At 42.7% G+C, this 26,234-nt stretch overlaps 1 protein-coding gene and 1 pseudogene across 1 annotated transcript; both read right to left on the bottom strand.

The window, feature by feature from the left end:
- On the bottom strand, positions 1–1,601 carry LOC139532937 (growth/differentiation factor 8-like; annotated as a pseudogene).
- Positions 1,602–4,565: 2,964 nt separating this feature from the next.
- LOC139532196 (glutaminase kidney isoform, mitochondrial-like) lies at positions 4,566–24,896 on the bottom strand. The gene is made up of 17 exons (XM_071329502.1): positions 24,179–24,896; positions 19,335–19,431; positions 18,748–18,866; positions 17,125–17,254; positions 16,923–17,002; positions 16,451–16,614; positions 14,990–15,048; positions 11,399–11,431; positions 11,225–11,283; positions 10,687–10,753; positions 10,515–10,565; positions 9,504–9,680; positions 9,017–9,148; positions 8,806–8,898; positions 8,517–8,578; positions 7,883–8,023; positions 4,566–6,766 (listed from the first exon to the last, which is right to left on the bottom strand). Exons 1-17 carry the CDS (start codon positions 24,487–24,489, stop codon positions 6,610–6,612), a joined length of 1,932 nt encoding a protein of 643 aa, XP_071185603.1. The 5' UTR covers positions 24,490–24,896; the 3' UTR covers positions 4,566–6,609.
- Between the last annotated feature and the right edge of the window lie 1,338 nt (positions 24,897–26,234).

Raw genomic sequence — 26,234 nt, 5'->3', positions numbered from 1 at the left:
TCCTGTCCTCTCATCCTCCCTCTCAGGAGCAGCCACAGTGGTCCACCACCATAGATGGTATCTTCCCATAAATGATCTGCTCCATGCGGTTGAAGTAGAGCATGTTGATGGGGGACATCTTAGTTGGAGTACAACAGGGCCCTGTGGTACCCCAGGCATTAGCCTTGTTCACCAGGTGAGTGTGGGGGTACTTCTGGAGGTGCATGTACTCACACTCTCCAGAACAGTAGTTGGCCTTGTAGCGTTTGGGGGCAATGATCCAGTCCCAGCCAAAGGCCTCAAAGTCGACGGTGAGGGGGTAGCGGCAACACAGCGTCTATGAGGACTCTTCATCACAGTCCAGGGCTGAGTCCCTCTGGGAACGCTTTAGGTTCTCCAATATCTTCACCTCCATGAAGGGTTGCTGTGAATGGAATGACAATAAGAATGAAATCCAAAACAAAACAGCACTGCAAACATCTGGTGGCATAACTCTGATGGAATGAAATCTCCTCTGTGGATGGATTTATGTTTATACATGGTTATTAATATTAATATATTTGATTAAACCTTGTAACCAACATAATTATGAGGCCTAAAGGCAAAACCACATTCCAAATCATTAAGATATAATTACATTCATACACTGTAGGCCTGTACTTACCAGTCCCTCTTCTCCCAACTCTGCTACTGTGACAGCCAAGTCCTGCCTTTTCGCATCATAAGCTTTGATCTCGAGACCATAATGAGTTTCTGGCTGATGACGCCAGGTTTTGAGTAATTGATTGATGTCTACACTTTGCCAAGAGCTTGCACCAGAGTTTCCCTCAGTGGTTGCCTTTATGCGGGAGATTTGCCTGCGTGCTCCGGACAAGAGGGCGACTCTGGCTGCTCCGGACAGGAGGGCTGCTCCGGACAGGAGGGCTGCTCCGGACAGGAGGGCGACGTGGGAGGCTTCGTGCCATGGATCATCGCTGGAGGCTTCGTGCCATGGATCATCGCTGGAGTGGATAGACACACAGGAGGCCTGGCTCTGGGAGAAGGCACAGGACTCACCATGCTGGGGAGACATGCAGGAGGGTTAGGGCTTGGCCGAGGCACCGGATGCACTGGGCCGTGGAGGCGCACTGGAGGTCTCGAGCAACGAGCCTGCACAACCCGTCCTGGCTGGATGGTGACTTTGGGCCGGCACGTACGGGGCGCAGGCACAGGACGCACTGGGCTGTGCAGACACACTGGGGACACAGTGCGCAGAGCCGGCGCAGGATATCCTGGGCCGTAGAGACGTCCTGGAGGTCTGGAGAGCAGGGCTGGCACACTCCGTCCTGGTTCGATGCCCACTCTAGCCCGGCCGATGCGAGGAGCTGGGATATAGCGCACCGGGCTAAGAACACGTACTGGAGACACCGTGCGCTCCACCGCATAACACGGTGCCTGACCAGTACGACGCCCCACCCGGTAAGCACGGGGAGTTGGCTCAGGTCTCCTACCTGACTCCGCCAATCTCCCCCCAAATTTTGGGGGGCTGCCTCTCGGGCTTCCTTGCCAGCCGTGTTCCCTCGTACCGCTGGTTCCCTTCTCCTGCTGCCTCCGCTCTCCTGGCTGCCTCCACCTGTTCCCATGGGAGGTGATCCCTTCCAGCCAGGATCTCCTCCCATGTGTAGGATCCCTTCCCGTCCAGAATGTCCATTCCTCCTTTTTTCCACGCTGCTTGGTCCGTTGGTGGTGGGTCGTTCTGTAAAGGATGTTGGAAGGAGAGGACCAAGGTGCAGCGTGGTACGTTTCCATATTCATTAAATGAACACTGAAATAACAAAAATAACAAAGAATAACGACCAAAACAGTTCTGGCTGGTGCAGACACACAACAGGAAACAACTACCCACAAAACACAGGTGGGATGAAGCTACCTAAGTATGGTTCTCAATCAGAGACAACGATAGACAGCTGCCTCTGATTGAGAACCACACTCGGCCAAACACATAGAAATATAAAACATAGAACAAAAACATAGAATGCCCACCCCAACTCACGTCCTGACCAAACCAAAATAGAGACATAACAAAGGAACTAAGGTCAGGGCGTGACACTCTTAAACAGAGGTGAGGTGTTTTATTCTCAATCTGTAATAGATAATCTATTTACAGGTCTGTGTTTCAAGTATAGTCAGTAAGTGAATGTTTTTCCTTCTCCCACTTTAGAACATGAAATGAACGGTCTGACACCGAAAACAGCTGGAACACGACAAGCTGCTGATTGTAGAGATGTGTTTCAAGCTGAAGTTCAAGAGAGTGGTAAGAGGGGTCATGATTGGTCACGATGAGGTTAAACAGTGACATTTGACCATGACATTGTACTGTGAATAAAAAAATGCAATGATCATTTAAATGAATTGTATACAGCACTAGTCAAAAGTTTGGACACGCCTACTCATTCAAGGGTTTTTCTTTATTTTGACTATTTTCTACATTGTAGTACAATAGTGAAGACATCACAAATATGGAATCGTGTTAACCAAAAAATATTTTTTATATTTTCTAAATATATTTTAGATTTGAGATTCTTCAAAGTAACCCCCCTTTGCCTTGATGACAGCTTTGCTCACTCTTGGCATTCTCTCAACTAGCTTCATGAGGAATACTTTTCCAACAGTCTTGAAGGAGTTCCCACATATGCTGAGCACTTGTTGGCTGGTTTTCCATTGCACTGCAGTCCAACTCATCACAAACCATCTCAATTGGGTTGAGGTCAGGTGATTGTGGAGGCCAGGTCATCTGATGCAGCACTCCATCACTCTCCTTCTTGGTCAAATAGCCCTTACACAGCCTGGAGGTGTGTTTCAAATCAAATCAAACTGTATTTGTCACATGCGACCCATCAATGCATATGCCGAAGCACAGCATCTAGGAAACACTCCCTAGAAGTCATAAACCCAGGATTAAAACTAGGGAGGAACCATGCTCCGAGGGCTGTGCTGAGTGGACATTTAAGAGTACATGTGCCCCTTATTGTTGTTCAAGATGTTCCAACCTTCGTAGATGACCATCAGGGTCATATAATAACCAGGGTGGCTATAGACGGGGTAAAGTTCAACACTAAGGAGTCAATGTCATATCTTTTTCATAGCCTGAGAGAGAGAGAGAGAGCCTGATATTTCAATCAATGTAAATTACATTTCTTAAATCTTTAGTACCGAAATGCATACATATTACACATTATTATTGAACAATCTTACATATACATGTTTTATAAGTAATTATTTTCTTAGAGAAAAAGGCATTGGGAATTATCTATTGTAAACCACCACCACCATACATCTCTAAATCCCCATCGTCAAGATGAGACCGGTTCAGACACTGTCTCTTCCCCCCTTGATCTCCAGCGCCTTCCTTGTTTCGAATGTTTTCTTTTCCATGATATATCAACCTTCTTGCCTTTAGGCCCATGTCCTGTCTTGAAGACAGAAGCGCCCATCGACGCAAATGTTCACGATGTTGGAAAAGAGTTTCCACATGTTTGATCATTTCAAGGACTTTAAAGTAATCTCCCCACCTAAAGCTAAAGACAGGCCCAAAATAGTTGACCTCTGTGCAGGCTTTTGAAAATACATACGAACTAACTGATTTGGTGGCATTTAAACTATTGAATTCGGCACAACCTAAAATTGTCACTTTGGAGTCCGGACTATATGCCACTGAAGAGATTCTTAGGGCTTTCAAATCATCTCGCCCGCAGACTTCCTCTTCCAATGCGTACCCAGGCAGGGATGTTCCACGGAGGGCCTGTTCGATCTGACATAGAGCAAGTCTTATCTTAAGCCATCCTCTCATCCGCAACGCAGGAAAAAAACTCCCTGTTTTTGGTTGAAAATGGGTGTTGAGGCAGCCATTTGTGAAAATCTTCACCGTTGAATCGTCCGGTTGGAAAATGTAACCCATATGTCCGTCACTGATATCCACCCCACCATTAAAACAATCAGGGGCCTCACAAAGAATGGCTTCGATGGTTTTGCCATTGTGGACACAATACACCGATAATTGGTCATGTTTCATTTCTTTCTTCTTTAGCGTCTTCTGTGGTTTATCTCTCGAGGTTTCTTGTCGCTCGTAGTGTTCACAGCTCTTTACTTATACTGATCAATACCTACACCCCCCCCCCCCCCCCGGAAATTACTGTTTCATATACAAGATCACTAAACAGCAGAGACATAAGCTCACTACAACATTGCCCTACTCTTTCAAATGTGAAACCCAGATCAATGTTCTGGGTGTACTGCCAATTGGTCTGAGGAGGTCACAGCCACACGCAAGATCCAAGATAGAGTGAGAGGAGATGCTGTGTACAATTCAAGGCCATCTCTTCAGACAATACAATTCTCTCACACACAAGTTTTAAATATATGAAATTATAAACTGCCGCTGCAAATAAAATTACAGGAGGAATAATTGTGTAGTACTCACTGTGCTGGAAACAATTCATACTTTGGTGTTAATTTGTAACATTCATGGAATTCATTAATGAAGATAGCCAAGTCTTCACATGCCTATATTCAAGAATATAGCGTGGGAGTAAAGGGAGATATCCATATTTGAAGTTATATCATTATTTATTGTTTGATCATTGAAATGAATATTTCTCCGTTGCCTGCAACACACAGCTGAAGCAGACATCCTTGAATGAAAACAAACAAACTGATGACATCAGTAAACACCTGTGGTACATTCAAAATAATGAGCTAATGTTGAAGATGACCTTCACCTACACAGGGGAACAATAAACACTCATACGTACGAGGCTTCTTGTGCAACAGGGACTGGGAAGACCAAGTCAAGTAAAATCCAACGAAAGCAACACGGAACACTTGAGATGAGTTATTCAATAAAAATATATCCATTCCTCAAATCACAACTTGCCTTAGTACTTTTAGCACAATAGTGTAGGGCTTGAGATTTTGATGGCAATGTCCTCTGTCATTACCAGATTTGTAGTCGCTGTCCCTCCCATAGTCAATGACACAAACAAATAGACTAGTTCTCACCAAACTAACATGACTTTTCAAGTATACCCTTATGTTATTTTACACTTTTACACTCTAAACAGTTAAACAATCAATATGCCTATCTCTGCATAAAAAGTGCTCCATTAGTTGTGTGTAGGATTGTCTTAGTGTTCTGCTTTCATATAGGCCCATGAGGATAACTATTGTATCTCTACCCAAAAGAGGCATTTGGGTGAGTATGGCGAGATTTAAAGTCCACCTTTGTGGAGTTGTTCTGAACTAAAAACATTAATTAAAGTGTAACGCACTGCCTATAACTGTCTATAACTGTCTATAACTGATGATAAAATCTATGTAAAAAAATATATCTGACAAATAAGTCAACTTGTGTGACAAATCATAATAGTAACACCATTGACACCGCTGTATCCATGAAGTGATAAATCAATGTTTCAAAGGGTTTTATGTTTTGCCCTAAAATTTGACTTCGCATAGGTGGGAAACCTGTCTGTAAAGAGCACATGGCTGCTGGTTGAATTGTATTGTATTGCTCCTGAGGCGGCTCGCGTGTGATATCCTCTCTTTTTTTTAAGTCACCGACTCCGACTTTATTATCAGGTGGAGCAAACGTACAGAAAAGCTTTGGCTGACACCTAAATAAATACCCCCCTTTCTACTCTAAATTAAAATAAGATTATAGAACAATCAATAAAAAAAAGTATTTTTTGTTATTTTGGAGAAAAAGATGCAAAAATGTCTAGCTATCGAATAGCAAACCAACAAAACTGAACTCATTCCACATAATGCCATACTTTCAATTCATATGAAGCTCCTGGGCCTAAATCAAAAGACCAGAGGTCTTAAATCATAGACAACCTGTTCCCAGATCTGTCTGGCCTGTAAAGCCAACTGTCATATACAGCACAAACAGATTTGCAACCAGGCTACCTAGAACTGTGAACATGATGAATAGTTTATGTCATGCATTCTGCCTCATCAATAGAGACAAACTTAAGCCTAATGCAGTTTATGGACTTTACCCATTTCCTTCAAAAGCTGTGCCAGTGAGAGTCACTTGATTTCACTACAGATAAAATAGTATTTACACTGAATCCATCTACCTCTGATATTATATTAATTTCAGGGATATACACACATTACATAAATGTACACGGTATCTTTTACACACGGTTGTACATAAAGAGAAATGTTTTGTGCACTTAAACGTAGAAAATACATTCCACATAGTGCCGACACACACTGAGAGAGTTGCGCAGTACGACATAAAAAAGCGAAGCGAAAGGTAACAGCAACCCAAAAAACATCTGGGAAAAAGTCAAAGGTCAATATATATATGTATATTTTAAACACATTGTCGTCTTTCAAATGACAGAAATACAATACTTTTATACAAAATCAACAATACAGTATTATCAACAGTATACGTGACCTACCACTGACGTGACAAATAGACCACACACTTACAGTAAGTCTTCCAGATAGTTAATGGGGCCATAGAAATAGAATGACTGGAAAGAAACAAGCCTCTCAGATCAAGTGTATATATAATTTCAATGGGAACGTCCGTTCTAGTTATTTTATTTCTATGGATAGATAAGAGTCTTAGTTGGCTCATAGTAGGCCGTCAATGTTCTTCTCCGCTGTCTCCTTCTCTTTGTCCTCAGTGGCGCCCCCCGGTGGACTGTACTTGTTGTTGTAGTCCTGGAGCATGGTCACAACGTCGTGGTGTCCAAAGTGAACTGCCTCTTCCATCGGTGTGTTACCCCACCTTGATGGAACAGACAAGAGACATTGTAAACACTGCTCTTAAATGGACACGTTTTACATTAGCTAAGTTTCCATCCAATTGGCGACAGATTTTCATACAAATATTCTCAAATCTGCATAAATAAAATGTGTGTATTTTGCCACCTGAGATGTGTTTCCATGAAATGTACTTGTTGCAGATAAAAGGCTGTGCATGATGACGTAGTGGACATAAAAATAACTTTTGCTGTGAAATTCCCAGTACTGAATAAAAAATACAAGTTCAACTGGTTTCCATCGCATTTTCAACTCTACTGATGGTTTTGTTAGTAAATATGTTGCGTTATATAGCCAATGTGCCCACTCTGGTTGCAGATACAGTGTGGGTATAGCCTACATGATGAGATTATTATGGACATAAAAAAAAGCAATATAATTTTTTTGTCAAACGGCAGCCAAGCACCGGTCATCATGTCACCAGAATAAGACCCTGGATATTTATTGGAAAGGAGTATCAAATCAAATCAAATGTTATTTGTCACATGCGCTGAATACTACAGGTGTAGACTTTACAGTGAAACGCTTACTTACAAGCCCTTAACCAACAATGCAGTTTTAAGAAAAATACAACAAAAAAAGTAACAATAATTAAAGCACAGCAGTAAAATAACAATAGCAAGTCTATATACAGGGGGTACCGGTACAGAGTCAATGCGCGGGGGCACCGGTTAGTTGAGGTAATTGAGGTAATATATACATGTAGGTCAAGCTCATCAACATGCACTTTCACCACCCTGTGAAGTTCATTATAACTTATTTCACCTGTAGCCTAATAAACGGCATGCTTTCCCAAGTCGTAACGAGAGGACCACACAACATATCCTTGTGTGACTCCAAGTTTCCCATCTTGTATTTGATTTGTTGACATTTGGAAAGCTTACTGACAAATTTGCTGTTTTCATTCGGCCTGTCGTGACATTTCTGATCCGACGTGTACTCTCACAAAAAAGTGGGATGGAAAACTGGTTACAGATAAGACACTGGTTGAAAAGATGTCTTCTCGTCCACTGGAGACATTGGATCTTAGCTCCATTGACAGACACTGGGTGGTCTTTGGGGCCATTGAATCTAAACTCACCTGTCTTTGGGAACAGGGTTGACCCTGCATGCCTCCAACAGGAACTTGACCACCTCCACATGTCCTTCTGCTGCAGCCACATGGAGGGCTGTCCTGGAGTCATAGTCCCTCTGCTCCATGTCCATGGAAGACAGAGCAAACCTGGACACATTCCACAGAAGGACAGTGATGAGCACAGTACAGCAGCCAAAATAGCACACCACCTCTAGTCCCCATGTAGACACACAGGGAAAACGTACAAGGTCTCTGTCTAACACAGGGACAGATTTGGAATTTACTCTCCAAAGATGTCAAAACATGACATATTTCCTTTCATAGCTTTCATGACCTCTGTCATTGCCAACAAAGGGTATTTAACAAAGTATTGAGATAAACTTTTGTTATTGACCAAATACTTATTTTCCACCATAATTTGCAAATAAATTCATTAAAAATCCTACAATGTGATTTTCTGGATCTTTTTTTCTCATTTTGTCTGTCATAGTTGAAGTGTACCTATGATGAAAATTACAGGCCTCTCTCATCTTTTTAAGTGGGAGAACTTGCACAATTGGTGGCTGACTAAATACTTTTTTGCCCCACTGTATTTTCAAAGCCTTATTGGCCAACATGGAGATAATGCAGTGTTGTGTACCTCCTCAGTGCAGACACATCGCCAGTGTACGCAGCAAAGAGAAGATTGATGACCGATTTCACCTGAAAGACAACAGAGGGGCAGTTGGCGTCAGTTTGCACGTCAACCACTTTCCTTTAGCACTATCAGCATCTTCCAGTGGATGGCACTGTTGCTTTAAAAAAAAAAACACTCAGTCCAACGACAGCCTTTTCAAGGGAATACGTCGACTACATGTACCTTGGTGAACGCGGGGAAGTAGAAAAAGAGAGGAGAAGGAGCGAGAGGCTCCCAGTAAAACTCGACTCACCCTCTGGTCTCCGCCCTCCCTGCGAGGATCCAGCTTCTTGACAAAGTGCTTCAGGTTGTCGTAGTTGTGGAAGTTGCAAAGGGACACCAGATCCTGGAAAAAAGCAATCCCTGTCAGGCTTTCTGCTGGTTTTCTAATCATCAATCAATCAATAAATGAATTAGATCACTGACAGAGAGACAACAGAGTGAAAACTATCAGTTTCTCGTACCGTGCAGAACTGGATTCCTCGTACACTGTTACCCAGCTTGTCCAGTGGCGGGGACCAGCACATGATACCCATGACGTTGGGCACCACCAGCAAGATGCCCCCTGCCACGCCTGACTTAGCTGGAAGTCCAACCTGCCAGACAGCATAGAGGAAGCGGTTAACAGGGAGTGCAGACAACAGTGTTAAAACATTACAGCAATAAATGAACAGCAGTGGATGGACAAAACATCATGGAGTAGGAAGACTTACTGCAGTGTAATGTGTAAAGCTTAAACGGTGGCAGATTGGAGACACAGTGGGAACAACGACAAAGAGCAGCAGGCCAAACAGACAGTAGGAAACAATGCTAAACTAGGGGGGGGGGGCTAGGAAAATAAGGGGACTGGAAATGAGAATTGTAACTCAAATCTGGTGCAAAGTCTGTTGTACATGGTCCCTGTCAAATCAACAAATACAAGTATTGAAGGAAGGAACTTGGGAGACTCACGTGGAAAGCGAACTGTCCCGAGAAGTCGTACATGCCGCATGAGTGCATGAGGCTCAGGGTGTTCCGTACCGCCTCCGGGCCCAGCACGCGCTCGCCTGTGATTGGACAGAAGCCGCCGTTGGCCAGGGTGGCCGCCATGACGCTAGCGCTTTCACAGGTCACCTCGATGGAGCACAGCTAGAGTAGAATAGAAAACTGTTCATATACCGGGAATAACAGCTGACAGAGAGAGAAAAACACAAACAGGATGTTTCTCCACAAAGCCCATTGAAAAGATATAGCTTGAAACTTGAACCATGTTTAGAAAAAAATACAGGCATAGGTCCTACAGGCACCTGGACTACTTTTCAGTCGTGTGGTCAGGTGCCACAAATAGGGATTTAAGAAAATAACAATTGGCTCAGAACAGGGCAGCACGGCTGGCCTTTAAATGTACACAGAAAGCCAACATCAATAATATGCATGTAAATCTCTCATGGCTCAAAGTGGAGGAGAGATTGACTTCATCACTACTTGTTTTTGTAAGAAGTGTTGACAAGCTGAATGCACCGAGGTGTCTGTTTAAACTACTAGCGCACAGCTCTGACACCTATGCATACCCAACAAGACATGCCATCAGAGGTCTCTTCACAATCCCCAAGTCCAGAACAGACTATGGGAGGCGTACAGTACTACATAGAGCCACGACTACATGGAACTCTATTCCACATCAGGTAATTGATGCAAGCAGTAGAATCAGATTTAAAAAACTGATAAAAAGACACCTTATTGAACAGCGGGGACTGTGAAGAGACACACACACAGGTACAGACCCGCATACGCACAAACTCTGGCACACACGCACATTATAATATTGTTGCATGGTGGTATTGGACATTTTGTATTGTACATATGTAGTGGTGTAATAATGTTATATGATTACTGTTTTATCTTTTGTTTTGTGTGTGATGTAAGTGCCTTAACGTGTTTGGACCCCAGGAAGAGTAGCTGCTGCCAAATACAAATACTCACCTGGAAGTAGAGGTCTAAAATGGAGGTCATGTCTGTCCCCTCTGGAAAGCACTAGAAAGAAACAACAGTGATTTGACAGTCAGACAATGCCTAGTAAAAATGTCTTCAGTGATCCAGGAAAGGTACATTTGATTGATGTAAAACGTGTGCGATTGTTTCAGCTGTCGCCAACCTTCTTCTCCTTCAGGTAGTAGCCAATAGCAAAGTTCCGATCTCCAGACTCCCTCTCTGACTGGAATCTGGGCGCAGAGAGAGTTGTGTTGTTAGTTAACGGGAACATTCGGAGTTCTGTTTCCACTAAGTTCAATTCCAATTTGGTTCCAATTCTACTTCCCAAACCAGTAAAGCTATTTGTGTTGTTTGGGGGTGGGGGCGGCGGTGCAAAAAGAAAAGCGCTGGCTATATCGGTCTACTAACACAGGACTAGTAAAGGCCCAGTACACTACTTTTGTGAATTGTATGAATTCAGCACCCCTACTTCCCCTATGGTTTTTGATGTTGTCCAGATGAAGATGTATCTCTATGGTTGTTGTTTTTGTGGTGTTATTCTAAAGCAGAATAAAGTACTGACTGAAACTGATTATCATACTAAAAATGCTAGTGATGAAAACAACACTGATGAATAACTAAGGCATGGCACCTGGCCAATGGTGGTGAGCCAAGGTGCTTGAACCAAACCACAACCCCAGTTCTTCGTCTTGAGAACTCACGTGGCATTGCTGAAACCCACATACTCGTTTCCTGCCAGCTTGTTCATGAAGTTCATGACCTGCAATGCAAAGTCCAAAAGGTCACAAAGTGTACCCATCATAACAAAGACGATCATCGCAAACAGTCAGCGCAGCGTCGGGCTAAACATAAAAGAACTGGGTAGCGTTACTTACATAATCAAATTTCTCAGCGTTGCTTGCCCCTTGCTAAAAGAGAAACAGAAGATCACATAAGTATGAATGACTACATACTGTATATCAAATTATATTTACAGTATATTGTATATTGCCTAGCTAGCGGGAATACCTTATGACAAATTCAAATTATTCCCAGATCAAATTACCAATATGATTACAAAATCTAGCAATAATTCTTATTAAAAAAACAGTATGTACCTTACAGAAAATAATTTTAGTTGTCACACCCTGGCCTTAGTTATCTTTGTTTTCATTATTATTTTAGTTAGGTCAGGGTGTGACATGGGGAATGTATGTGTTTTGGTTTGTCTAGGGGTTTGTACGTTTAATGGGTCAGTGTCTTGTCTAGGTGTTTGTATGTCTATGGCTGCCTAGATTGGTTCTCAATTATAGGCAGCTGTGGTTTATTGTCTCTGAGAGCCATATTTATGGCAGCCATAGGCATTTGGGTTTTGTGGGTAATTGTCTATGTTGAACGTTTGTTGCTTGTCTATGCACTTACGTCGTTATCTTCACGGTCGTTTGTTGTTTTGTTTAGTTTGTATTCAGTGTTCGTTTTCGTGTTTTTTCCCTTCTCTAAATAAAAGAGAATGTATTTTGCACACGCTGCGCCTTGGTCCTCTCTCTCACCCATAGACGATTGTGACATTAGTCCTAATATTACAAATATTTAGGATTACTGGGCAAGTAGCTAGATGGAGGTGAAGGAGATTAAATGAATCACTAATTCAAGAGCCAAGGGTTTTCAAATGAGAAAATAATCTACCAAAAGACAATCGGCAAAAACAATGTGTAGGCCATTCTACCAGACTGGAGATAAAACACGCCACAGGTAAATGCAATTCCTTATATCTGCAATTCTGCATAGACAGGTAGACGTGAAGTTAATCTGCAGTAGTGCAAGTAGCCCATGTACTGTAGGGGTGTCTGAGTGTCTGTTGAAAGTTAGTGATGTGATGTTTGCTCGTGTGTGGCTGATCCTGTGTGTTGTAGAAGTTAATGGATCTATATGTGCAGATTAATTAGTGATGTCCTCCCTTAATATTGTGGAACACACTGACTTCTGGGATATGTAGTGTAAGCTGAGGGGGTACTACAGAAAGGAAACTTTATATTTCACTCTAATAATACAGATAGTGCACACAAACCAGTTAAATACATTCAAACAATAAAACACAAATAATCGATAAACTAAAAACAAAATGGCATGTGTGTACTATTGTGATTTTGAAAAACCTTTAAAAAAAAGAAGAAGATTTTTTTGCCTTTCTGTTTATTATCCAGGTTATAAGCAGTTTGTAAACCGTTTGTAAAATGCAGGTGACAAATAGCAACTACTACAACTGTAGCTTATTATATGTTCAATGGGGAAAATAATTTAAGTAAAAAAATTACCAACATCATTGATCTGTGGCAGTGGTCATAATTTCCCACATATCTTAATGCTGTAAAATATGCAACAACAAATAAACCACAAACGAGGCTTCAAAAATACTTTACAACGTTCCCATAGTTTAGTCCCCGATTTACCATACGGGAACCACATTTTGAGAGACAGATCTGGTCTATATTACTGAATACATTAGATTAGAATGTGGGGGCATCCAATCAGTGGATTGATTATTGAGCTCACCATTAGCAACCTATACAGTGATTGGTTTAAGGTTATAATGAAGATTTAAGTAGAAAGATACCACATCATTACCCTGTCAAGTCAAATGACTGCCATCCAAATAACCAAATAACTAATAGGCTACAGATGTAGGATCTTACTTTTATCACTCACAGCAGGAAAAATGCAAACTTGTAGTGTATTAAAGGTTTAAAAAGGTGTCTAGGGGTTCACTTTCGGGTTCATCTCCACTTTAAAATGTCAAGACTTGATTTGTCAGAACAAAAAATGTATAAACCCCTACAAAAAATGTCCATTAATTATAATTCACATAATAATTCACATTTCCTGTTGCTGCAGGATTCTTTTCCTGCTGTAGCAAACTGGCTCAAATTAAGATCCTACATCTGTATACCACTAGGTGTAATATTTTGTGTACTGTACTATATGCCATATTGAGTACATAGTGTACAGTCTGATACAAGTATCAATCAAATAAATCGTTAACACTAATTACTACAGAGTTGTTATTCCTTATAGGTGTTACTCCTATAAACTCTTAGACAGGATAATCATACGGCACCTTTCCATCAGAGTTCAACCCCAAATCAAACCAGACAGGAAAACTCGAGGCTTCATTCAGTCACTCGGCTTGGCTGCGGTTGAGATTGAGGAGTAGCCAGGCCTCATTTATCTGGGTCCGTGTGCCATGTTACGTTGAAATATGGAGCAGAGTGCTAGGCTTGTTTTGAAGCTGGTAAGCTAGTGTCTACAACTGTCTTCATCTAAGACAGACAGTTGTGCTGTAGAATTAGCCCCTGCAGCCATAGATATGGGCTTTGGCTACATACAGTAAGAGAAAAAGCATCTGCGGTAGGTTGCAGCCACTAACTATTGGAGATGAAACCTCGTTTCTGCAGAGAAAGAAGAAAGAAAATCTAAAAGTAGTATTTCTCTGAATACAATGAAGGTGAAAGAGAAGTCATTTGGACAGAGTTTGTACCCGAAGCTTAGTTTAACGGCATGTGACTGTTGAAAGTTTAGTATGAAACCAACGTAGCTCCTCACGTTGATATGATAAATGGCCTGCTGCTGGGTTATGTAGTAACAACACTGCAGAAGACTCATGCGCACGACGTACATGTATGTGTCACCTCTTGGTTCTAGTCGTCAGCGAGGCACCTACAATGCGTTGGAGGTGAATGCGTTTTACCCTACAATATCTCATAATGAACACACAGAGAATTGATCACAGTTTCAGCAGTAGAGGGTGCACTGCTCCCGTACAGTAAGCTATTTCTAACATCACTTCCTGACTAATAGCCAATAGCAAAGATGTTCTACTCCTCTCAGCCAATAGCCAGCCAGGTTAGCTTTGCCTCTGCCTGGTCAAAGACATAAGATTTAAGCAGGCGATGGACGCACAGAACACACCCACATATTGATCTTTCATTCATATACCAAAGCAGTTTTACCCATGATTAAAATGTACGGCTTTATCTATATGGCTGGGCTGGTTAGACCAATCTGAGGCCTGTTGCCTGACACACTAGTGCTGTCTCACACAAAGTCAGCCTTGTGTGTACTGTATGGGCTATGTGCACAACTGAGAGGCAGGTTGCTCACTGATTCTTTCACCAAACAAATCCCCTTTCAGCAGGATGATCTATAGTCTTAACCTCTCCATATACAGTACAGTGGAAGCTGGTAATCTGGCAAAAGCAACGAAGTCCCCCCTGTTATTTACTGTATTTAAAATGTAATTCAATGCAACTTTGTCACTCCAGAGGTAACAAGGTACGTACAGAATTGACCTTATGTATTATGTAGCCTAGTATTGGTACGACTACCCACTGTACTGAACAAAGGCATGGGTCGACGTTTCATTTTTCAACAAATGTTTCCCCCTCCAAAAAAAAACATACATTATTATCTGAATTTCAAATGTTATTTACCTTTAGGAGGGACGTGCACACAATAGCGCCGGCGTTAACCATAGGGTTATGTGGTTTATCTGTGGAAATCAGTGTATATTACATTACAACATGTTTACAAATGCAGTGGACAGAGTATACGTTCATACACAGCGAGGTTACATTTTCTTCACAATCACCACACACTACTCAACACATTCAATGTTAGAGGCAAATATGCCCAAAGATCACGTAACTTTGATGTAACTTTGAACTTGACGTGAGGAAATTAGCAGAATAACAATCAGATGGATAATGAATGAATGCGGATGGGACCACAGCTGCCTTTGTAGTCTAGAGACCATACTAGTGATATTGAGGTACATAGCCATGAACTCACAGCTCATTACTAGCTGTAGTGTAGGTCTCTTGTGTTATGCCACTTCCCCTTCCCCTAAACCCTTTAATCTTCTTATGCAATCACACACAAAAAACAGGAAGAAACAACATTCCTACCACTGGTAGCAGTTTGCATAAACAGATTAGATAACATGACCAATGGGAGAGAGTGCATCAAAATCAAAACCGACCTGGGATTTACTGAAAGCCTGTACTAAACCCGAGTCACAATCTACAGAGCTCAGATAGCATCCTTTGCCAACCAACACAGCAATCAGAGCAATGAGTTACACTGCCTCGATTTGATTTGAAACGGATAAGGCTTGATTTGAGAGAGCTTGACAACTGCTGCTCTCCAGATAGCTTCTGCATGTGCTTCATACTTGAAGCCGAAATCCACAGGAAGCGAAACCTTGACGCTGTTCATGCCAGCACAGTTGCTATTGCTTTTGTTTCGTTGATGAAACGGAGTGGTAAAAAAACATCACACTGCATACGATGACAGAGGGAATGAAAACTGTGTTCGTTGTTTGAAGTGACTTCTCTGTTGTTGTTATATCGCAAGCGGACGTGGCCGTTTCACCGAGTACGGATTCCAGCTTTAAAACTAGGATCTTATCAAAGATATGATACATGAGGTTGGTGTTATTCTCCAGGTCTATGTAGACTATTGCAGATTGAGTAGAGCGTATGGACATTGTACTGATTCTGTACTGATTCTATCCGGGCTGCACCAACACCTCTCATTAAGATTACATAACAGTACCATGGCAACAGACTGCACCACAGGCTGGATCACCTTGCATTGAATCACATGACAACCCACCCAGAGGGACTACTTTCTCTCAATCAACCCGGACAACTGCCTTGTCCAATGTATGTATACAAGATATAAATGATTCTATGACAGGACAAAATCTTTTCACAGGGTATGCTAGGTTTGAAGTAAAATAGGACCCCTTGAGCAGCACTGCATTGTAACTAACACCTCTGTTGTCAGTTCTGCCTGCGACCATAGAATTACAGAATCTCATTCTGGAGCTCTGTAGGTTTTACGACACCAGCCACTCTAGTATTATATATCTTTATACGTGTGACTCTCACCTTCCTCGTTGAGGAAAAGTTTGTTGAAGCGCAGGCCGCTGGGCTCTTTGCCGATGAAACGGTGCACATACTCCGTCCCGTGGTCGTTCACGGCGATGGCGTACTTCAGAGGCTTTACACACGACTGCAGGCAGAACGGGACTTTGGTGTCACCCGCTGTGTGCCTAAAGAAGGGATAGAGAGAGAGAGAGAGAGGAAGGGATGGAGAGAGGGGATGAGTGGGGGAGAGGACCAGGAGATAAAGGCAATAAGCAAAGGAAAATGTAAACAATACGAATGAATGTCTCATTATGTAGGGTAACTAATTAGCTACTTTACAGTGTATACATTGTCACAATGCAGCTGTAAGCAGTTTGACAGGAACACTATACTGTACGCCCAAATGGAAAGTGTTCCATCTTAACTGTAGAAACAATAAAATGTAGGCTACTACATGTTTACTGCATGTTAAACATGATTATAGCTGCTGTACCTTTGTCCATCCACAGTGCATATGGACACGGCCCAGAGGTCCGGGCTGAACCTTGCCAGCTGGGGAATGTAGTCAGCCACCTACGCAACAAAACAGAAGGCAACATATCACTTACCATTCCCCATGGGCATTTAATCAGGAAATGATCATCACCACCATCACCATGCAGTCTCACTGTCCCCGGGGCATCTCCCTCACCCACCTGTCCCCCTCCCAGGTTTTTGGCATTCTCATAGAGCGCGTCGATTTCGGAGGCGAAGGACACAAAGTCGGGGATAACAAACTTCTTCCTGAAGGCCTGGGTGAGCAGCACGATGTTGCTCTGGACACACCTGGGAGAGAAAAGGAGACAGTGGTGTTTATGTTAGGTACCAGAGTCTCCTTATGACTAGTGTAACACACGGAGTCCTGTGTGCTTCAGTTGGAAGAGCATGGCACTAGCAACGCCAGGGTCACGGGTTCAATACCCGCTGGGGCCACCAATAAGAAACTCTATGAATGCAAGTCGCTTTGGATCAAAGCGTCTGCTGAATGGAATATATTACTACATTGTTATTGTACATATGATACAGGGAATAGATAACTGTGAGGAATTAGCTCATAGATTTGTATAAGATGTTATATGACATCAGCTATCTATTTACCCTGTCCTATCCCTGCTACTGTATGAAATCAGATATCTATTTACCCTGTTCTATCCCTGCTACTGTATAACATCTGATATCTATTTACCCTGTCCTATCCCTGCTACTGTATGAAATCAGATATCTATTTACCCTGTCCTATCCCTGCTACTGTATGAAATCAGATATCTATTTACCCTGTCCTATCCCTGCTACTGTATGAAATCAGATATCTATTTACCCTGTCCTATCCCTGCTACTGTATGAAATCAGATATCTATTTACCCTGTCCTATCACCTGCTACGGTATGAAATCAGATATCTATTTACCCTGTCCTATCACCTGCTACTGTATAAAATCAGATATCTATTTACCCTGTCCTATCCCTGCTACTGTATGAAATCAGATATCTATTTACCCTGTCCTATCACCTGCTACTGTATGAAATCAGATATCTATTTACCCTGTCCTATCCCTGCTACTGTGTGCGCCCACTGGTGTGTTTACTGTATAGGCTTCTCTTGCCTATAAATAGTTGCCTCCCAGATGGCTTCCAGTCAAAGCTACTGCAGCTCCTCCTAGCATGTTTGTGTAGCTCCTAGTGTGTTGTCTTATGATCTGTGTCCTGCAGGGTGGCTTGCCTACAGAGTGGTTTCTCAAGCGGTCACTGGGCTATGTGTGCTATGTCACATGGTATGTCCTAGGGTTGTAAACAGGAACAATCTTTTTAAAGCAAATATCAGCTGATCTGGAAAGGACAGTTCTTGTGATCGTAGAGATGAGTCTCTTGACAAATTGCCATTCATTATTTTTGTAACAAGGACATTTTAAAATGAATGGGATTGATATGACCTTGACAATCTGAAAGGACTAGGCTATGACATGCTTCCTTATAAAGCCTGAACTATTATGAATCATTCATGACTTGAAATGCATTGAGCAAATACTTCTAAGGAACCTGAATAAGTTATGGCCTACATGAACTGTGCTCAAATAAAGGAGGCACACAAATGACTAAATGATGACCAGTGCTTGACATATCAAAAGACCACAAAAGCCTTATATTCTAGGTCTAGTGTCTAGAGTGTTCTGGAACTAACTTGTTATAGAACCCAGCTCTAGAGTGTCTAACTTCTTGAAGAAGTCTAGATAAACATGACTTCTAGCGTCTGTTCTACATCCCAGTTCTAGACTGTCTTACTTCTTGAAGAGGTGTCGGTCCAGGTTTCCGTCTGACGTGGTCTTCATGATGACTTTCAGGTTCTCCATACACTCCTTCAGCCGGGGGTCTCCGGTCCGGAGCCCTGTGGCTTTCAGCGCCTGCAGAAAGCATGGCTCGGGTCAGGGGGCTGACGATTATCATGTTAATTACATGTTTACCACACATTTATTATGTTTGTCATGCTTATAAACAAGGTTATAACTTGACAATTTAATGGCATATTACGCTATATTTCTTGAAGGATCCAATGTAAATGTCAAGACTAATAAGGCCTATTGAATAAACTGCTCTTCCGTGACAGATAGAGGGAGATCAACATTTCACCATAGAAATAGAATGAATTCTAATCTAACAAGAATCTAATTCTATAAATGTCACCCCAAGCAAGGGGCCATACATGAGTGAGCTATTGCTTCCTGGTACAGCCAGAGTAGTAACACGCCTTATATTCAGATATACAGTATAAGGCTGTGGCAGTAACCATGACACAGCAGGCACCATTGCTATACTACCATCCAACTGGCCAAACCATGTGGCTGCCTGCTTGGCTCTGGCCTGACACTCACTGTGGTGAATTTGTGAGCCGGGATTTTTTCAGCGCCCCCGGCGATGGTGTAGAAGAGCAGATCCTCCAGACTGGGCAGGATGCCTGCCTGTCTTCTCCTGACACACACACACACACACACACACACACACACACACACACACACACACACACACACACACACACACACACACACACACACACACACACACACACACACACACACACACACACACACACACACACACACACACACACACACAGACACACAGACACTCACAGAGACACACACACACACAGAGACACACACACACACAGAGAGTGAGGAACGGCCAGGGTTCTCTAAAGGCAATGGGGAACAGCAGCAGGGGGCCGGGATGAACTAGCTATAATACTGTAGAGGAGAGGTGGTGAGTATTTCACATTACAGCCCCAGCTTTAAGGAAAGGGTTTGCACACTGCTTCCAAAACACCAGTCTGATAGTTCAAGGAGAGTTTAGAGATTTTATGATAGACAATATCTTGTTTGCATGGATCTTCAATCATAAATAAGGTAGACTTTGTTGGTTTTATGTCAATTTAAATACACACATATCAGTTACAAATTATAGTGTCAAGTTTAACTAATGCTCGGGGGCTTGACGTGAGTCATTAGCCTATTTACTGACTGGTATTATGCATAGCTGCTCCAAATCCGTTCCACTCACTCTAGGAGAGGAGAGTTAGTACAGTATGTTGGAGGTAGATAGATAGGTGGAATACTGTAGTTAGGCCTAAACGAGGTGTATGTACTTCATCATGATCCACCATACACCAAATAGGATCTCTGAGGGAGGAGGGTGGGAGCTCAGGCTCAGTCAGTCCCGCAATGCATCATGGGACAGACAGGCAATAGAGCTATAGTAACCCAGCTCCGTAGCCTGCCCTAGCGATTAAGAAGACGTCACAACGTATTCAAAATGATAAAAGGACTTTGGTAGAGGTAGAGGGTCAAATCCCCTCATCAGCTACCCAGGAATGACTCAGACTCCGGACACGGCACTGTATCTTTCAGTTTGTTGTTGTTTAAAAGGATCTCTTCCAGTTTGGAGGTTGTTTAAGCCGTATTTGTTTGTTTTGAGTCCTACTCTTAAATGATTATGATCCTGTATCATTTCCATGACAACTGTTTTGATAAGGCCTATTTGATTGTGGTCCTTGGTCCATTTCTGGAGTCATTTCTGGATGCCTGCCGGAGAGGAGCGCTGGAACCAACAGGTCGGTGGGACGGCTGGGGAAGTCAAGCGCGGTCGCTTCTAGAGGCTGAGGACACTTCGAGGTAGAGAATTGAAGAGCGAGCACTCAGCAGCCGCAAGGCTTAGCCTGGAAACACCACAGTACATCTACACGAGAATGAATGTATAAATTGAGACGTATACTTACACACCGAGGCAAAGCAAACGGATCAAACGAAAGAGGAGAGAAAATACGCAGAGTAAGTGAGTGGCATTAGAACAAACTCAGTGATGTTGTGCATCATCATCATCATCATCGTCATCAAGCAGATAGACCTACTGACCAAGACACACAGATTCATGGATTAACATACGCGTTCAATACTTAGGACGCATCCAACACTGTAGAACAACAGTGAAAACCATGGCATGGCAGAACCTGAAAAAAGAAATCATTATACCCTTCCAGCAAAGCACAGTGTAAAACAAAACATTAGACTGAGGACGTGTGCTGTGTTTCAAACTGCCCATATGGACATCACCCTCTCTGCTTCATGTCTCCAAGCCCTTGCCCTCACCCCAGGACAGTAGGAAGTCCAAACAGACAGGCTATTAGGAGGTGTGACACATCTGGACTGGTGCCGATGATGCTCCGTTAATTCATTCTCACCCAGCCTTAGCTGGCCTTCCTCCCTCCCTCCCCTCTCTTCCCCCTTCCACTGCCTCGACCTGTATCTCCATGCAGCTTCGTGAGGTCAACTGTGTGCAGCATGTAGAGAGTGTGCCTCATCAGAAGCCCTGCACGGAGCCCGCCATATAGCCTAGCCCTCGGCCTCCAACAGCACGCTGCCTGCCACACTTTTGGGGCTCTCCTGCAAAGAGAGCTTGGTATCCCTGGCCATCGTTTCTGGAGACCAGAGGCTATGACTCTGTGTCACTGATCCTCATCATGTGTTACATCTACTGTGCTATTTATACACTGGAGTTCAATAAGCAAAAGTAAGGCAGCGTGACTACTTCAACTGTGACCAAATTAAATGAACAATATTTGCAAAATATAATGATTTAATTCATGTGTGAGCTAGCCTGTAATTCTTGAGATGACAGTAATAACATGGTCATAGGCCTAAATGCTTGCAACTTCAAGGCAGAGCTCTGGTGAATATGTTTGCGCCTGACACAAACATTAACCAACTTGATGGAGTCATTGTGGCTACCATTTTTATTCGACCCAATTTATCATCAGCCCGGTTTCACTACCTCCAAGATGCCACTGGTAAATTGGTCCGAAGTGCATTGATCATCGTCTGTTGACAGGAGGGAACCACAAAACTCAATCTGAGTCAGGGCAGAGTCCGAAGGACTCAATCTCTATTCACTCACAATATGCTGCATGCTGCACAATGCACAACACGTTAACAACGCACAATGCACAACACGCTAACACAATGCAAACCAGGGAAAAACTTTTAAATTGACCAGACTGTGTATTGATAATTCTGCTCTAGACACAAAGCTATAGGCCTACCTTGACTACCTTCCAGCAGAGTACCCATTTGGACAGACTAGGCCTAATGTTTGTGTTTCTGTGACTGAACCTAAGCTGACCGGGGGATGTTGTTGTTGGCAATAATGTACTAAAGCTGGTTTGACACCAGCGAAAGCAAATTGACTATGAATAAAACAAGAAGGGTGCCTGCTAAGCTGTGGGCAATGAGGCATATCATTACCAGTAGATGCATTTGTTTTCTGTGAAAAAGCAAACTGACTGGATGTGACAGAGCGAGCCTATTCCTGGCACCATTAATAGCCCAGGCCGACTCCACGCCTATCTGCAGTAAAATGCATGAGTAAACTCAGGAGTTCCTGTCCCCATTATCATGTGACTATTTTGTTTTTCTCATAAGAGGGACTCCATTCACAGCACACAGTTGACTGAGTAGGATTAGGATAGGATCCCTGTAACCCTCTGTGGGAGATTGAATGAAATTGAGCCATCAAATGCTATGTATGATTAGAAACTGGGTCTAGAGAGAGAACTCTCTTATCGTGTTCCTCTCTGGGGCTACAGTATTACTGTTCGCTGTACCAGCTCTCCCAGGGTCAAAGAGTTATTGGTGACAATGTCATGATGCTCAAATTAAAGCCACCAACTTGGGCGATAGTAGCAATGGCCAAGTGTGACAGATGCACAAGGGGATGGGAATGCTTTGGCAGCAGGGAATTGTTAGGTGAGTCATGTTTTTGCAGTGAGAAATTATGCAATAAACGGACATTACCCCAATCAGACTAGTTGGTATGGCCTAATGATTTCACATCTAAGTTGGGTGTGAGATCCCTCCATTCCTAAGATCCCACCAAGCATATTAAAGCTAGGCCTAAATGCTAGGAAACTGATCCATTGTCAACAAGACGGTCATCAGGATAATACACTGTAGCCTATGTAAAGCCACATCCATTATAATTCCAAAATGGTAGCCCCCTAGATGATCCAAAATGCCATTCTACCCATTCTGATGCAGCAAGCACCATTCTGCCCAGTCTGCAGTGGAAGATTTGAGACTGTCTCCATGGTAATAGACTTCCAGGATTTTAAAGTGACTGACTCTGCAAGATTGGCTGAGAGGAGATTTGATCAAATTATTGACTCATAATGGTCATTCAATAGCCTACCCTTAACACAGGTCTTTCTAAATAGCAAAGTGGTCCCTGCCACCATGGACAGCACTAATATTGGACAGTTGCCTTTGACAGAAGAGGGCAGTAAATAAATAGCCTACCTTATCAGCTGGCCTAACGAACGAGAACAAATACTCACTATCTGATAATATACTCATGAGATGTCAACTCAAATGGAGATGTCCAATGTAGCGATGAGTCCAGAACATACAAGTTGTTGAAACACCCAACAATTATTATTATCATGCCATTATTACCATGCTATATAGCCTGCAAGAAACTATAGAATGACAGAGGCTGTTCTGTATTCATGTAGAATGACACTCACAACAGAGAGAACAGACGGAGAGAGCTTTCTCTAGAGTTGCAGCAAACAGCTTGATGACCGACCTCCAGGTGTCACTGATGAAAAAATGAAAACCCCTTTCGGATTTAGGCGAAGGCCTGAAGGAGCGTACCTGGCTTTACAATTATTCCTGCCAGAGATGAACCGTTCTAAAGTCATGTTATTATAGGCTATTACTGTTATAATAACATTATAACGGTGCTGTTTCATAGACAATATCGTTTCATAACATCCCAAATTAATGCATAACCTTCTATATGAATCGAGTGCATAACCTTCTGCGTGATGAATTTTATGAGGTGCGAGGCCTATCTATGCATGCATCCTCCTAGCTGTATCAGCACCAAAAGCAAAAGACGCTGTATGAGGCCAGCACAGGTGTGCAGGACTGATGTAATATGGGTCTCTTTGACTCTTCAGTTCTGAAACTGTCAGTACACACAGGTCAGGTTAACAACATCTCTAGACAAATAAGGACTGCATAATTTATTGCAGCTCATTAGAAACCAATCTAGCTTGCTAGACTCAGTCCATGTGATTATTCTGCATAGAACGTAAAGAACCTCCCCACCGGTAAGTATAATTCCATAGCTTTATCAGCTGTACCGGCTAGCTAACGGTACTCACTTTTCGGCAGCTGCCTCCTTGGTGGCGGTTTCATTGCTGGTGGCGGTGTCAGTTGGCGGTGACGTCGAACCGTCATCGCTCTTGGTGGAGAGCTTCCGAGTTCCGTGGCCGTTGGTAGTGTATGGCGTAGCTCTCCATCCAACCGCATGCTGGAGACACTTTACTTTGGGCACAGATCTGACATCTGTACAGGCGGTGCTAAAGCAATACGCGACTGATGGTGATGTCTTTCTGGCTATACCTGTCAAAGGGCGCTTCAGGTTGGATTGAAACAACTCCTTGAGTACTACCGAAGACCGAAAATGTAGCATTTCAACCCTATCAAGGTAAATAGTGGAACGGTTTATAACTCAGCTAAATAAATATGAATAAATATGAAGCAATATCTCCCAAATGCGTTGGGTCTTAGTCGTGCAGAATGGTCCAGTCAGGGAGTCACGACTCTGAAATGTTTTCTAGTGGACAAAAACATCTCATTCACGCCCAAATCTACTCCTATTGGCTCCTGTTAGCACGTAAATCATCCTCAGATTGGCTGGTCTTGTTGGCTGTCATTCATGCTAATTTCCCGTATATCATGGCTTCAAATGTACCGGGTGAATGTGACCGAAGGTTATGAATATACTGAGAAGATACATGTCTCTCCGCTGCCCTGACAATGGGAGTCGTCCACAAATCGGCATGGCGGCTGTCTAGCTCCCGCCTATCCTTTCTAAGGAAAAACGGAGGGAGACAGATTTTCCGGCGAGTTGGGCTCTCTCTTCCTCTTCCTCTCTGATGTGACAGACATCTAGTGCTGAGCAATTAGTGCTTTTTGATGTCGCTTTGGTTTTGGTTCGATAAAAAAAATCACGGTTTTCGATTATTTATTTATTTTACATTAAAGACATTATAAAATATGACATTACAATGATTAGAGATTTTTAATTCAATTTCCAAAGGCAAAATATTGAACATTCAATTGTCAAAACATTGAAAATGTTCCATTGTCTCTGTCAGGTCCACATAAAAAATAGGAAATAGGAAATCACTATGAAGATTCTCTGAAGCAGGATGTTCAAGGGAACATGCAAAGTTTCAAAATACTTAAATAAACTAACCATCATCTAGTCATAACCTACAGTTGAAGTCAAAAGTTTACATACACTTAGGTTGGAGTCATTAAGACTCGTTTTTCAACCACTCCACAATTTTCTTGTTAACCAACTATAGTTTTGGCAAATCGGTTAGGCCATCTACTTTGTGTATAACACAAGTAATTTCTCCAACAATTGTTTACAGACAGATTATTTCACTGTATCACAATTCCAGTGGGTCAGAAGTTTACATACACTAAGTTGACTGTGCCTTTAATGATGGTCATTATGGGAAATTCCAGAAAATTATGCCATGGCTTTAGAGGCTCCTAATAAGCTAATTGACATAATTTGAGTCAATTGGAGGTGTAGTTGTGAATGTATTTCAAGGCCTACCTCCAAACTCAGTGCCTCTTTGCTTGACATCATGGGAAAATCAAAATAAATCAGCCAAGAACTCCCCAAAAAATTGTAGACCTCCACAAGTCTGGTTCATCCTTGGGAGCAATTTCCAAACGCCTGAAGGTACCACATTCATCTGTACAAACAATAGTAAGCAAGTATAAACACCATGGGACCACGCAGCCGTCATACCGCTCAGGAAGGAGACGCGTTCTGTCTCCTAGAGATGAATGTACTTTGGTGCGAAAAGTGCAAATCAATCCCAGAACAACAGCAAAGGACCTTGTGAAGATGCTGGAGGAAACAGGTACAAAAGTATCTATATCCACAGTAAAAACGAGTCCTATATCGACATAACCTGAAAGGCTGCTCAGCAAGGAAGAAGCCACTGCTCCAAAACCGCCATAAAAAAGCCAGACTACGGTTTGCAACTGCACATGGGGACAAAGATCGTACCTTTTGGAGAAATGTCCTCTGATTTGATGAAACAAAAATAGAACTGTTTGGCCATAATGACCATCGTTATGTTTGGAGGAAAAAGGGGGAGACTTGCAAGCCGAAGAACACCATCCCAACCG

Source organism: Salvelinus alpinus, chromosome 10 (assembly GCF_045679555.1).
Source record: "Salvelinus alpinus chromosome 10, SLU_Salpinus.1, whole genome shotgun sequence".
NCBI lineage: Eukaryota > Metazoa > Chordata > Actinopteri > Salmoniformes > Salmonidae > Salvelinus > Salvelinus alpinus.
Note: the sequence above shows the minus strand (reverse complement) of the source record. Positions and strands in the feature narration are given on the sequence as shown.

Coding starts and splice junctions, on each gene's coding strand:
- LOC139532196 (XM_071329502.1), bottom strand. CDS start 24,489: ATGCTACATTTTCGGTCTTCGGTAGTACTCAAGGAGTTGTTTCAATCC. Junction 15,049..16,450: donor ACTTTTCCTCAACGAGGAAG/GTGAGAGTCACA, acceptor TGATTTCCACAG/ATAAACCACATAACCCTATG. Junction 9,149..9,503: donor CGGGACAGTTCGCTTTCCAC/GTGAGTCTCCCA, acceptor GCTGTCTGGCAG/GTTGGACTTCCAGCTAAGTC.